Consider the following 13,878-nt stretch of genomic DNA (forward strand, 5'->3'; position numbering starts at 1 on the left):
GTTCCTGGACCTGTTATGTGAGCTGAGTGAAACTACCCACTAAAAGTCACTACACTCACATCACCGCAACATTTAATTTCTTCTGCATTTATTTTTTTGGTAAACCACAAACTATTTTTGGTTGCTAACTGCATGCTTCACATTGCCCTGATGATGCTGTGAAAATGGATAGTACAATAAAGACTTCCTACTTTGACGGATCCTGAGGCTTCTGTTTTCTCAGAACACATCTGCAACCCACACACACACACACATACACTGACACACTGACTAAACACACTCTAGAGCCCCCATACTTTTTAGGCCCGTTGGGCATCTATTTCTGGCCTGCGAGCTGTTTTGAATTTTTTTATTATTTTTTTTTATATGTCAAGAAACTGTCGCGGCAATAAAAATGTGCAATGTGAAATGACACTATGAATCAAAACTCAAGCATTTTGAAGAGACATTTCCGCAAAACTTTGAGATTAGAACAACAAAATGAAATGCTCTTAAAGCATCATATGAAACATCCAACCGAATCCTCCACACTTCTTTGACAAAACAACAAACGGCAACACAATGCTCCCTTAGAGTAGCGTGGGTTTTGGCGAAGCACATGAAGCCATTCACCAGGGTTGCCAACTCACGCATGCCAATTGATACGCATTTGACTGTCTTCTCACGCTGAAAAAAATCTAGCTTATTTATCTCTGATCTACATCTATGATTCAACGAGTTACTACACCAGCCAACCACTGGTGGTCGATCTCTTTAGGTGAAAGCACCCCCACCCACCCCCCCGGTCATAAATGAATGGCCCCTTGAGTCATTGGAAAAAAAATTGTGGCTCCTCATCATTTCTATTTGAGTACCCCTGCCCTAGAGGGTGCAGACCCTTCAGGAAGGTTTTGGTTTCTGGACCTGTGTGTGATCTGAGTAAACAGCTGACTAAAAACACCTACAGTCACATTCTGAAATGTTTCTGACAGCAACATTTCATTACTTCTGCATTTATTTATGCTTTGGAAACCACACATAATTTTTGTCTGCTAACCGCATGCACATTTTCTTGCCCTAATGATGCTGTGAAAATGGACAGCAAGAGCTCAATGAAGACTTCCTACTTTGACTGATCATGAGCCTGCTGTTTTCTAAAGATATATCATCCTATTTGTTCCATCTTTCTGCTCTGCAGTGAATCTCTGAAGTAGCTTCTTTACTGTCAAAACTGAGGAGTGTAAACAAGGACAAGACATTGTAGGTTAATTTGTATAGCACATTTTCATGGATAGTGGTGATTCAAAGTGGCAAAGTAAAATGACTTTAGCAATTACAGGTCCAAGAGAAAAAACTAACAGAAAACAGGACTGGGGACCACAGTACGGTAGCCACAGACACAGATGTGCCTTCACTCCATAGAAAAGCCCCTTACATTTGCCCCATTGGATGCCCTTCCATTTGAGCAAATGTGATGATGAAAATAATCTCAGTGAAGACAGCTGCCCAGCAGTCTCCGCTACATGTTCTCTGCAGCAGGATTCTGGGGTGCCTTGATCCATCCAGTGGTGCAAAAAGGGGGTATGCAGCGTATGCGACGCATAGGGGCGCTGCACTAGAGGGGGTGCCAAATTGATGCCAGAAAATTATTTGCCGAGTTGGTGGGGGTGGGGGTGGGGGGTGGAGTGCGGGGGGCGCCGATAGTATGTTTGCATACACCTCAGAAAGTATGTAGTTGCAACCCTGGATCCATCTGTATGTAGAGAGGAGTCAGTTGAGCTGGTTCTGGCATCTGGACCTTCCTGGTGAGGCGTTCCGGACATGTCCAACTGGGAGGAAACTATGGGGATGACCAAGGACATACTGGACATTTCTGGTGGAACCAACATTTGCAAAAACTGCACTGTATCTATACAGTAAAAAAAATCAAATCTGTCAGCCAGTGTTTTTTATAGACAGACATAGGCTTATGTATTACAAACGTTCAAGTACTTACCCACTCTGTGTAACAAAGATATGACTACCGTGCACATGTGACATAAATCATCCAATCTGTCTGAAATTAGTCATTTTGGAGAAAATTTACTTAACAGTTATAATTGTGCACCAGTGAACAGTTCAGGTAATGCTAGACATTCAAATGGCCAGAAATGTCCAGAAATGTCTCACAATGACCAAAGGTGTCAGAAGTATTCACATTCATTACTCAGGTGTCACATTACAGCCCCTGACCCCTCCCCTTGGGGCGTGTGCAGAGGTGGGTAAAGTATTCAACAATTTTACTCAAGTAAAAGTACAGTTACTTGAACCAAATGTTACTCAAGTAAAAGTAAAAGTATGCATCCCAAAAATTTACTTGAGTAAAAGGTAAAAAGTACTTTGATTAAAAGCTACTCAAGTAGTGAGTAAATGCATGAGTACTGTCTCGTGTCAGTAAATTACATCATGGGAAATTGAATTACGGGAAACAATGACTTTTAATGATAAAAATAATTTATTATAAATAAATATTATATATATAAATTATTTATTATAAATAATATGTATTTTTGTTTGTTCCTAATTATTAGGCCTGTGTAACTTTAATGTGTTCCACAAAGGCACTAACTGATGAGACTGTCAGCCAATACGTGTAGCTACAACTTGACACCAACTGAATCAATTTGTAGCAGACTTAATCATCGTATATTGCTAGTGTACAATCAGTGTGAGAACTGGTTTTTAGGCAAGGCAAGGCAAGTTTATTTATATAGCACCTTTCATACACAATGGTCATTCAAAGTGCTTTACAAATGAAAAGAAAACACAGAAAAATGTAAAACAATAGATTTAAGAAATTAATCACATATATAAAGAAAAATATATAATAAAATAACATAGAATGTAAAAAGTACAGTAAATAAAATAATAAAAAGTAAATAAGATCTAAAGGGGGGGAGCAAAGATAAGAACAGTAAAAATAAAATGTTAGACTTAAACATAAAAAAAAGAAACAAACACAATAAAATCTAAAATAGGAAGCATGATTAAAACAGTAGATTTAAAGGAAGTTAAATTAATGAAGATAAAAGTGCCGTTACAGAGTAAAGGTAATTAAACTGAGCTGAAGGCCTGCTCAAACATGAAGGTTTTCAGTCTGGATTTAAAGGTATCTAGGGTTTGGGGCTCTTCTAATGCTCTCTGACAACCGGTTCCATTTCTGAACGGCGTAGTAGCTAAACGCCGCCTCTCCATGTTTAGTTTTTACCTTAGGCTGCACTAACTGACCAGTTCCTAATGATCTGAGAGTTCTGCTCGGCTCATATTGTTGGAGCACATCCAATAAATATACTGGTCCTACACCATTAAAGACATTTATAGACCAGTAATAGTACCTTAAAGTCTACCCTGTAACATACGGGTATCCAGTGTAAGGATTTAAGAATGGGAGTGATGTGCTCCCTTCTTTTACTCCTAGTGAGAACTCTGGCAGCTGCATTTTGAATCAGCTGAAGCTGTTTAATTGTCTTTTTTGGGAGTCCAGTTAGGAGCCCATTACAGTAATCAATCCTACTAGAAACAAAGGCGTGGATGAGTTTCTCCAGGTCTGCTTTAGCCATACAATCTCTGATTTTGTTGATGTTTTTGAGGTGATAGAAAGCTGATTTGGTGACAGCTTTGACATGACTGCTAAAGGTGAGATCAGAGTCCATTAGTACACCAAGGTTACGTACTAGTTCTTTAGATTTTAGGCCTCTCGAATCTAGATAGGCAGCTAGTCTGTGTCTTTCATTGCTGTTCCCAAATAAAATAATCTCCGTTTTATCTTTATTTAACTGCAGAAAGTTGTGTTTCATCCACTTGTTTATGTGCTCAAGGCATTTACACAGTGAGTCTAGGGGATCGTAGTCGTTTGGGCAGAGAGCCATGTAGATCTGAGTGTCATCTGCATAGCTGTGGTAAGATATCCCATAAGAATGCATGATTTCACCCAGAGGAATCATATATAAATTAAATAAGAGTGGCCCAAGAATTGAACCCTGGGGTACACCACAGGTCACTGGCACAGTCTCAGAAACATTACTCTCCATTTCCACAAAGAAGTTCCTTCCTTTAAGGTATGAACTGAACCATTTTAGGACAGTTCCTGAGAGTCCAACCCAATTTTCAAGTCTATTTATGAGAATTTTGTGGTCAATGGTGTCAAAGGCAGCGCTGAGATCGAGCAGTAGAAGAACAGACATGTTTCCTGAGTCTGTATTTAGCCGAATGTCATTGATAACCCTAATTAGTGCAGTCTCAGTACTATGATTAGGTCTGAAGCCAGACTGAAATTGGTCTAGACAGCTATTTGTGGACAGAAAGTGCATAATTTGCTTGAAGACAATTTTTTCTATTATTTTTCCAATGAATGGTAGATTAGAAATTGGTCTATAATTATTCAACAAGCTTGTATCTAGGGTTTTCTTTTTCAAGAGAGGCTTCACAACTGCAGTTTTTAATGCACTCGGAAATACACCTGACATGAGTGAGGAATTTACTATTTGAAGAATGTTCACAGATATTGCAGGAAAGACATTCTTTAAAAACTTGGTTGGTAATGTATCAAGGCTGCAAGTGGATGATTTGAGATGACTCACAGTATCAATTAAACCTTCTTCATTAATAGTACTGAACTGGGACATGTTGAACATTTTGCGTGGTTTTGGAGAGAAAATCGGCTCGTTGGTGGACGTAGGCGTACAGATGGCTTGTCTGATATTGTGGATTTTAGTATTAAAAAATTTTGCAAACTCATTACATCTCTCAATTGAAACTAGCTCAGGGGCCATATATGTAGGTGGGTTTGTTAGTCTGTCAACCATAGTGAAAAGCACTTTGCTATTGTTAACATTATTGTTAATAATGCTAGAGAAGAAGGATTGTCTAGCTTTACACATTATTATATTGTAATCACGCAGCCTATCTTTGAAAATCTCTTTATGTACGTGAAGGTTGGTTTTACGCCATCTGCGCTCAGCCTTTTTAGTATTGCACTGCGTTACATTTAATAATTACATCATACAAACGTTATGCCTCAGAGATATAGCATTACACAAAATTATACATACAGCAAACGTTATCGCATCGTGTTTCCTCATATTTGATGTTGAGTTCTTGTAGGCTGAAATATCCACACGTTTGCAGACACAATTGGCAGCGCCAAGGCTGCAAACTCTCACGTCTTCACACGCTCTCACGCCACACATCCGATTTCTCACGCCAAAAAAAATCTAGTTTATATACATCTGATCCACATATATGATTCAATGAGTTACTAGTTCGCTCTGGCGCCGACCACTGGCGATCGATCGATCGCGATTTAATACTTAATTTGTGTCTATTTTACACCCCCCCCCCCCCGTCAACAATTTACGTTCACCACCCAAACCCCCACCCCCACCCCAGTTTAAATCTCACTTGAAAAGTGATCTTGAAAACTTGGCAACCCTGCAGCGCATTATATAACTGTCCTTTTACACGTTTGTAATGTAAACATTGGCTGTATGAGGTCAGGGATGCTCGGGAGGTTTTTCTGTCACTTTCTTGCTATGGTGGAGAAAGTTTGCGTATGTGATCACGAGATTGACCGGCTTCATTTGATTGGTCACTCGTACTCAGGTGAAGAGACGTTGGTCAGTCTTCTCACTGAAAAGACGAATTATTTACAAAACGAAAGTAACGGTAACGCGCTGCACAAATCCGATTGTAACGGAGTAAAAGTCGCGTTTTTCTCACCACATATTTACTCAAGTAAAAGTAGAAGTCTTTCATATTAAAACTACTTCTACAAGTACATTTTTGTCCAAAAATCTACTTGAGTAAATGTAACGGAGTAAATGTAACGCGTTCCTACCCACCTCTGGGCGTGTGTTTACGTCGTCTACGTCTAGACATCTGTGTCTGTGGATCTCCGTGGGTGTGGTTGTGTCTGAACGTGTTCATTGGTCTCACCTGTGGCTCGTCTCATCAACACTCGTGGTTTATGTGGTTTGTCTATTTAATGTGCGTTCGCGCAGTGTCCCGTGCTCGTCTTTGTCAGAGTCATATATGTGTAATTGTTGCACGTGGGCTGTCTGCGCTATTTGTATGTCATATAAAAATGACGTTGTTGAAACCAGCAGACTCCTGCCTCTTCTGTCTCCCTGTGCCCAACATCACATCAGGAAGTTTAAAAATACTTCTGTAGAAGTTGACGTATCAACTCAACTTTTTTACTCAAGTAAAAGTGTAAAAGTACTGCTTTCAAAACTACTTAAAGTAAAAGTAATGTAAGGGAAAAAAAGCCATTAAGGACAAAAGCTTATGTCGCACCACAGGGGTCTATAGTGCACTAGCCCACCTCCCCAAAAACCCCATTCCTCTAAAAGCCATGACTATATTGTTATATTATGTTGATGTTGAAAAATGGGCACATATGCCCATTGAAAATGAATGTACTTTAGTACAAGGGTTGGTTGGTCTTCCTGGCTACCAACCTCCTCGCTGGTGCTTAGTTGGGACACTTTGCTCGAATTCTCTTGAGTCTCTGCCACGGACATCTTTATACTAAGCTACATACATCTGCTACGTCCTTGCTGGAGTGTGACATGTGCAGGTGCGGTAGATCATGTACAAACCAATAGGGTGTCAGAATATTATATGTTTATACTTCTCATCCAACCACAATCAAATTCACTCTATCCGGATGGCGCGATTAGTCAGGATAGGGTTTTTTTTTTAAACAATGACATGCCGGAATGAAAACAAGTCAAAATGAAATAGCAGTAACGAGGCTATTTTTTTAATTTAAGGAGTAGAAAGTACAGATAATGGTGTGAAAATGTAAGGAGTAGAAGTAAAAAGTCAGCTGAAAAATAATTACTCCAGTAAAGTATAAATAACCAAAATTTCTACTTAAGTTAACGAAGTATTTGTACTTTGTTACTTGACACCTTTGGCAATGACACATGAAGAATGGGAGACAAATGGGGGGGTCATGTTATTTAATAGTGAGCCACATGTATTCTTGTCCACCAATGCAAAATGTAGGAAATCTGAGCTATAATATTTTCACAAGTGTGAGAAATGTTTCACAAGTCCAGATACACATGAGATGCATTGCTCTTTGTATGTACTTGATACTTATGTGTTTATAGGTTCACATGTTCAGTTGCACATGTTTAAAAGTTGTACTAACCCAAGACTTTTATTTTGAAAAGACGTCTTAGCACTGAAGCGCTTACTGACTAGCATGAACTCGTTGTTAATTCATACATGTGATCTTTTCACATCTTCTAAAACTATCTTTATTGAAAGCCATTGTGTGGGGATAAATTAACAATATGTAGGAATTGCATAATATGTATTTATAGCATACACTATCTGATATTTTTAAAATAACGAGCCAATTCTTTCGTGAATGTCTGGCGAATATAGAACGCTGAGCCAACTTTACCGCGGGCTTGTACTGTTTTATGCACCTATTTATTTGAATGAGTAATTATTTCAATAAATCCCCCTCTCCTGCATTTGCGTCTCGCCTGCCCTAGTTTTACCCTACATCTGATAAGTCTGTATGTAACGTAGCTTGCGCCACGGAGCGAGGAGACGGACACAAACGCAGAGAAGAGCGAGATTTATTACAGGGCATTCCATAATCGTAGTCGAAGTCACGGGCAGGGGTCACAACGGGAGAGCCATCCAGATGAGACAGGTACAGGGGCATGATGAAGACAGACACGAAACAAAACCAGGCTGAAATAACACAGAACAGAGAAATAACCAACTGAGAGTATAACACCGGGAACAGGGCACACGAATACAACAGCGCGAGGGAGAGAACAATCAAACATCCAAAACAACCGACAAGGGACACTCAGGGACTATATATACACAGAACACCAAACATGGATCAGGTGCAAACAATGATGACAGGGGCGTGGTAACAAACGAGGAATCAGAGACAACGAGCTGGGCGGGATAAACAGGCAGAGAATAACAAAACCACGAGGAACAGAGACGTTGGAGTGACAGCGGGGAGAGGGGGCGTAGCCATACGTGACACTGTACTTTGACTGCGTTCATCAGCTGACTGTATTCTGACTGTGAGCTGTGTGATTTATTACAGGTATCAGTAGCGAACCGTGACCATTAAACCTGGGCCCGCTACAACCCCCCCCCCCTCGATTTTTTTCCTCTCCTAATAAACTGCACTAAAGAATAAAGAAAAAACCGAGATGACAGTATAGCTTTAGAAACGCATGTAGTGCGTTCAAATAACATTTGTACTAGATAACTTGTTAAGCAAAATAAGTTTCCAAACAAAATAAGGTTTCACAGCTCCGTGGTTCTCGCAAGCGGAATATGTAAATGAGGACGTCAGGACTGAATCGAAACTAGCTAGCGGCGGTAGGCTATCGACAGCTAGCGTCGCCACAGCGAGCGGAAATTATCATACAGTTAAGCCCGCCCACTAAGAGGGAAGATATGATTGGTCAATTTTACTGTCATTTGAAACTGGTATTGCGTTGAATTATAACTGCCAGGCCCTATGGTGTCAATATAGGACCTAATGTTTTGAGAATCAAAAAACAGAATCCATAACCAAGAAATTACGTTTTGTAATTGAGAAAACTGTCGTTAATATTGAGAGTTTAAAAAGCTGGTTTGTAAACACAATATTTATGTTTTCAATAGTCTATTTTGAGTTTAATATTCTTGAAGAATCCGTTTTCGTTTTCGTTGCGCCTTTTCTCGTTCGCGCTTCTCTCGGTCTCGCTCTCGCCTCCAGAAGTTTCTCGCTTTTGACTTTTGGACCTGTTTTTAAGGGTAGGCGGGATTTACACAGTCAGTGGCTGATGGAGTTAAGCCCCGCCCACCCATGCCATTCTACACACATGATTACAATATACAACAGGGTAGTCGTAACTCCACAACAATCTACTTCAGTCTATCTACTGTGGGTTACTAAAATAGATAATCGTTAAAAATAGCTGATATGAGAAAACATAAACACACATCTTGCCTGTGTTTGCCGGTGTTGTGCCGAATTCCGACTCAAACTAAGAATTACGAGAACAGTAACACACTTGATATACCGAAGTTCACCTCCGACTACGTGACCTCGCCATATTACTTTGTTCCACGTCGTTACAGACAACCGTGCATCTTATATATCTTAATGACAGTGAAATAAGTTATAATCACAGTACCCAAACCCACCCCGATTAACGGGAGTACTGTGATTATAACTTATTTCACTGAGCACTCTAGGTTTGTCCTAGCTACATAATAAGATATATTTAGGTAATAATTGTCTATTTTATATTTTATTTTATTAAAAATTAAATAAGTCAGGTCATTAAGATATATAAGATGCACGGTTGTCTGTAACGACGTGGAAGGCCCTCTGTAAACGAACAGCGGGCATCACAGTTCTGATAGGGGAAGACACTTAACCCCTCACCTTCCAACACAGATTGAATAGACACGGTTGAATATTTTATTTGCTTATATTTTTGTAATTGTTTAGATGTCGATTGTAAAACTGTAAGTAGATAAAATAAAATTGGATAATTTTATATATATATAATGTTTTAAGAATATTTTAGGCCCTCTGAGAGGGCGTAGAGGGCCCTGACGGTTCCCCACTGACAGGTATAATACACCCACATTACCACAGAGCTGTGTGGTTTATTACAGGTTTAATACACCCACACCACCACAGAACTGTGTAATTTATTACAGGTTCAATATCAGTCATTGTAAATCTGATCAGTCTGTACTTTGTGTTCCTCAGCTGACTGTATTCTGACTGTGTGCTACCAAAGTATCGGTTGATACAGCTGACTGTATTCTGACTGTGTGCTACCACAGTATCGGTTTACAGCAGCTACAGTCAGCAGGGTCTCCACTCTTAATAATATCAGCTCTCAATAATCCACACTGGTCCTTCATATAACACGTACGTAAGTTGTTGGGGGGAGGGGGGGGGTGGCGAACGTAAAATGGACACAAATTAAGTGTTATATCGCGATCTATCGATCGCCGGTGGTTGGCGCCAGAGCGAACTAGTAACTCGGCTCATTGAATCATATATGTGGATCAGAAGTAAATAAACTGGATTTTTTTTCGGCGTGAGATATCGGAAGTGTGGCGTGAGAGCGTGTGAAAACGGTCAAATGCGTGTGTCTCACGCTCAATGCGTGAGAGTTGGCAACCCTGCAAGCAGGCATGGGTCGAACCAGAAAGGCAGTCAGAACAATTACCAAAACCAAGACGAAGCGACATTACCAAAACAGAACACAAAACCAACCGTAATGCAGACACACGAAAGAACACGGGGCAAAATGGCAGGAACAGGAACAAGGCGAGTACATCCAACAACAACAAACCGCCACACACAAGATTAAACACCAGGATTAAACAGACCAGGGTAAATGAAGAACACATGAAACTCTAACGAGAGAACAGGGTTACAAAATACAAGGAGGGACTATGTACACACATGGCTGACAAAACAAAACACGACTGAATGACAGGAGGAGGAGGGGCTAGTCGTGCTTATAGGTTTTAGTTGTAACTTATAGCATTAGCTTTTGATACATCAGTGTGAAGTGTTTTAATGTAAGGTGCAAAAGGTAGACATATTTAACAATTGAAAGCCAAGTTCTGATCCCTTCAACAATGAGCACCTTCAAAATTCATGAACTGATGAACTTAAATAGCTCGGATGCTCCTCATGGAATCACTGAATATGAAACTTGAGTCAGATGCAGCGTCGGTACTTTATTAGTGATCCTTTGTAAGAGTAACAGAAACAGCACCTCCCCTCCTCAGCAGGTCTGTAGAACAGACACCACAGGGGCAGGTCTGTGCTTTTTAGTGCAAAATATCAAATATAAAGTTAAAAGATCTTTATTGATTTGATGGATTTATTAATACTGCGATTATCTGATGGTAAGCTTTTATAGAGTTGATTTACATGTTATTTTCATGCTTATTTATTTTTATTGTGCACTTAATTTAGGGTCCAAATGTGACTGGATCCAGTTGAGTCTCTCATACCTGTATTGTTATTTCAGAGTTTAAAGAGGAGAGGTTTCCTAGACCTGCTCTTAAGAACCTAATGACCTTGTTGGAAGGATGGAAATCATGGAAGTATCAGCTGAAGGAAACTGAGACTGAACTGGAGCGAACAGACAAACAAACACCCAGTAAAGGAGAATTAGAGGAAGAGAAAATGACACAAGAGGAGAGAGAGAGCATCAGTCAGATCAGAGTGGAGATGAGAGAGATGGAGGAAAAAATAGTGAGAGAAAGAGTGGAGATGAGACAAAGAGAAGAGCAGGAGATGAGAGATGCAGTGAGGGCTGTGGTGGAAGCTCTGAGGAGTTCAGCAGAACCAGTGGAGAAACTGATTGAGAAGATAAAACAATACAAACATCAAAAACATGAATATAGAAATAGGTTATCAGAGGAGAGAGATGATGAGAAGAGGAGAGAACTGGAGAGAGAACTGGAGAGAGAAGATCAACAGATGAAGGAGGCAGAACAGGAGCTTAGAAGGATGCAGGAGGAGAGGAGGAACATGATGAAGAACCTCAGACTGGAGATGAAGAGCAGAGAGAAGAGTGCAGCTACAGCAGTAGAGACAGACAGACAGCTGATCAGGATTGTGCCCGTATATATTATCCAGACCCTTATGACACAGAAACAAAAAGAGTTTGATAGTAGGATGGATAGTAGTTTATACCGAAGCACCTGGCGAATTAAAGCTACTTTTATCCTATGGAACTTAATGAAATAACCTAATTATTTATATATTTGAATATTTAGGACAAATGAATTTTGGTTTCTCATAATCTATCATAGCTAGATTATTGCTCAGCTGTTAACTCTGCCTTCTGAATAACGTGTTCTCCATTCTGTCTGGTTCTGCTGTATTATAGTGAGTTTAGAGACTCTAGACACTGCAGAACCAGGATATAGGAGGAGAAAAAATATGGAGGGACTTCCTCCACGAAGTAAGTGATATATAGATTTTCATATAGTACCTTTAGTACTGTATTAACTGATTTACTAAGTTGCAGTAAATATTATGTGTCAAATGATTTATTCTTGTTCTTTTCCAGTGGGTGGAGAATCCTCCAGTCCAGACTCTCCAGTGCTGGTTCCTGTACCAGAACTCAGGCTGGTGCTGCTGGGGAGGACTGGGTCTGGGAAGAGTGCAGCAGGAAACACCATCCTGGGCAGAGAGGAGAGGAGCCAGGCTGCTACATCTACACTCCCCCAGCAGAGTGAGAGCAGACAGGGGGAGGTGGCTGGGAGGAAGGTGACTGTGGTGGACACTCCTGACTGGTTCTGCCCTGAACTCTCTCTGGAGGAGGTGAGACAGGACATGGGACTCTGTGTCCATCTGTCTGCCCCAGGACCCCACGCCTTCCTCCTAGTAATACCAGTGAAGCTGCCTGCAGGAAAGGAGAGAGGGATGCTGGAGAAAATGGAGGAGATGTTTGGAGAGAGATGTTGGAGGAACACCATGATCCTCTTCACTGTTACTGAGGAAGAGCAAAATCCTGAACAGTTCATTCAGTCAGGAAACCAAGAGGTCCAGACACTTGCGGAGAAATGTGGGAACAGGTTTTATTGTCTCAACATTAAGGAGAGTGGGGATGGGCCTCAGATCTCAGAGCTGCTGGAGAAGATAGAGAAGATGGTGGAAGGAAACAGAGAGAGATTCTACAGCAGTGAGATCTATCTGGAAACAGAATCTCAGATCTGAAAGATGGAGAGAAAAATCCTCAAGGAAAGAAGTGAAAAAAGCAAATGAAGAAAGAGAAATGAAAGAGAAAATGGAAAATGAGATGCAAGACTGAAAAAGATATGAGTGATACAGCTCCGACGGATAGAAATTGAAGAAAAGGTGAAGAAACTGAAAGAGAAAAGAGAGGGAGAGAAGAGAGATGGAGGAGAGAGACTCTCAGAACTCATAGAGACTCAGTCACTCAGTCAGATGTGAATTAATCTAAGCTAAATTGTATGCAGATTTTTCAAAGTCTGTGGGAATTTTTGTAAGTATACATTTTCTAATAACTGATTATCCAGTGTGTACTACTATTTACTGGAAATTACTTTATATATGTAATTAGGTTGTACATATTTTTATTAATTGTGGGTTAAGTGCAATTTCTAAATGTGAATCAAATAAAATGTAAATACTTCAACATTTTCATGCTTTTATTTCATCCTTAAATGTGCTATATGTTGTCAGTACAACAGTACAACAGTAGGAAAACGCACATGAAGTGATTATTAGTGCTGATGGTGAAGAGGAACGTGGCCAGGACGTTCCTGTTTGTGTATTTCCAGACACTGGCCTGTTTCTCTCCACATAATCCTTCTCTTTAGAGTATGTTTCTACCCTCCACTGAGTCAGTCGCTACAGGAGTGTGTCCAGGTTCTGTAAGAGTCTGTTCTACACGTTCTTCTGCATCTCCAGACACTATTGTTGGTTGTTGTGCTTTGCTTGCTTGTATTACTGGTTTGCAGCACAGTGGATCTTAAGGATGCAGCGTGCAGGGAGAGAGAGCAGCTGTGATCTGACCAGGAACCACAGCTGCCCCTGATGTCTCCTCACTCCATGGACTTCTCCGGGAGAGGAGCCAGGGCTTTGTTAGTTGGGCTAGCTCCTCCCTCTCTGTCTGCAGGTGTGAGTGTGGAGGGCGTGGCTGACGCCCTTTTGTTCCTGAGGTCACTCCATCTGCACACTTCTTCTCCTGCAACTGCTCCCTTCAAGTGTGCAGCCACACTGGTTCTTGTATATCCTGCTCACCAGAGGGGGTTTGATAGGGAGCTTTTTTAGTGTCACCAGAACCTGAACCTGAAACCATTATTACT

General features: G+C 40.6%; 1 protein-coding gene across 1 annotated transcript; it reads left to right on the forward strand.

Annotated features, from left to right (window-relative positions):
- The first annotated feature begins 10,912 nt into the window (after positions 1-10,912).
- LOC143518473 (GTPase IMAP family member 4-like) lies at positions 10,913-13,169 on the forward strand. Its single transcript, XM_077010956.1, has 2 exons — positions 10,913-12,005; positions 12,114-13,169. Exons 1-2 carry the CDS (start codon positions 11,984-11,986, stop codon positions 12,761-12,763), a joined length of 672 nt encoding a protein of 223 aa, XP_076867071.1. The 5' UTR covers positions 10,913-11,983; the 3' UTR covers positions 12,764-13,169.
- Positions 13,170-13,878: the final 709 nt, after the last annotated feature.

This window comes from Brachyhypopomus gauderio, chromosome 7 (genome assembly GCF_052324685.1).
Source record: "Brachyhypopomus gauderio isolate BG-103 chromosome 7, BGAUD_0.2, whole genome shotgun sequence".
NCBI classification, from domain to species: Eukaryota; Metazoa; Chordata; class Actinopteri; order Gymnotiformes; family Hypopomidae; genus Brachyhypopomus; species Brachyhypopomus gauderio.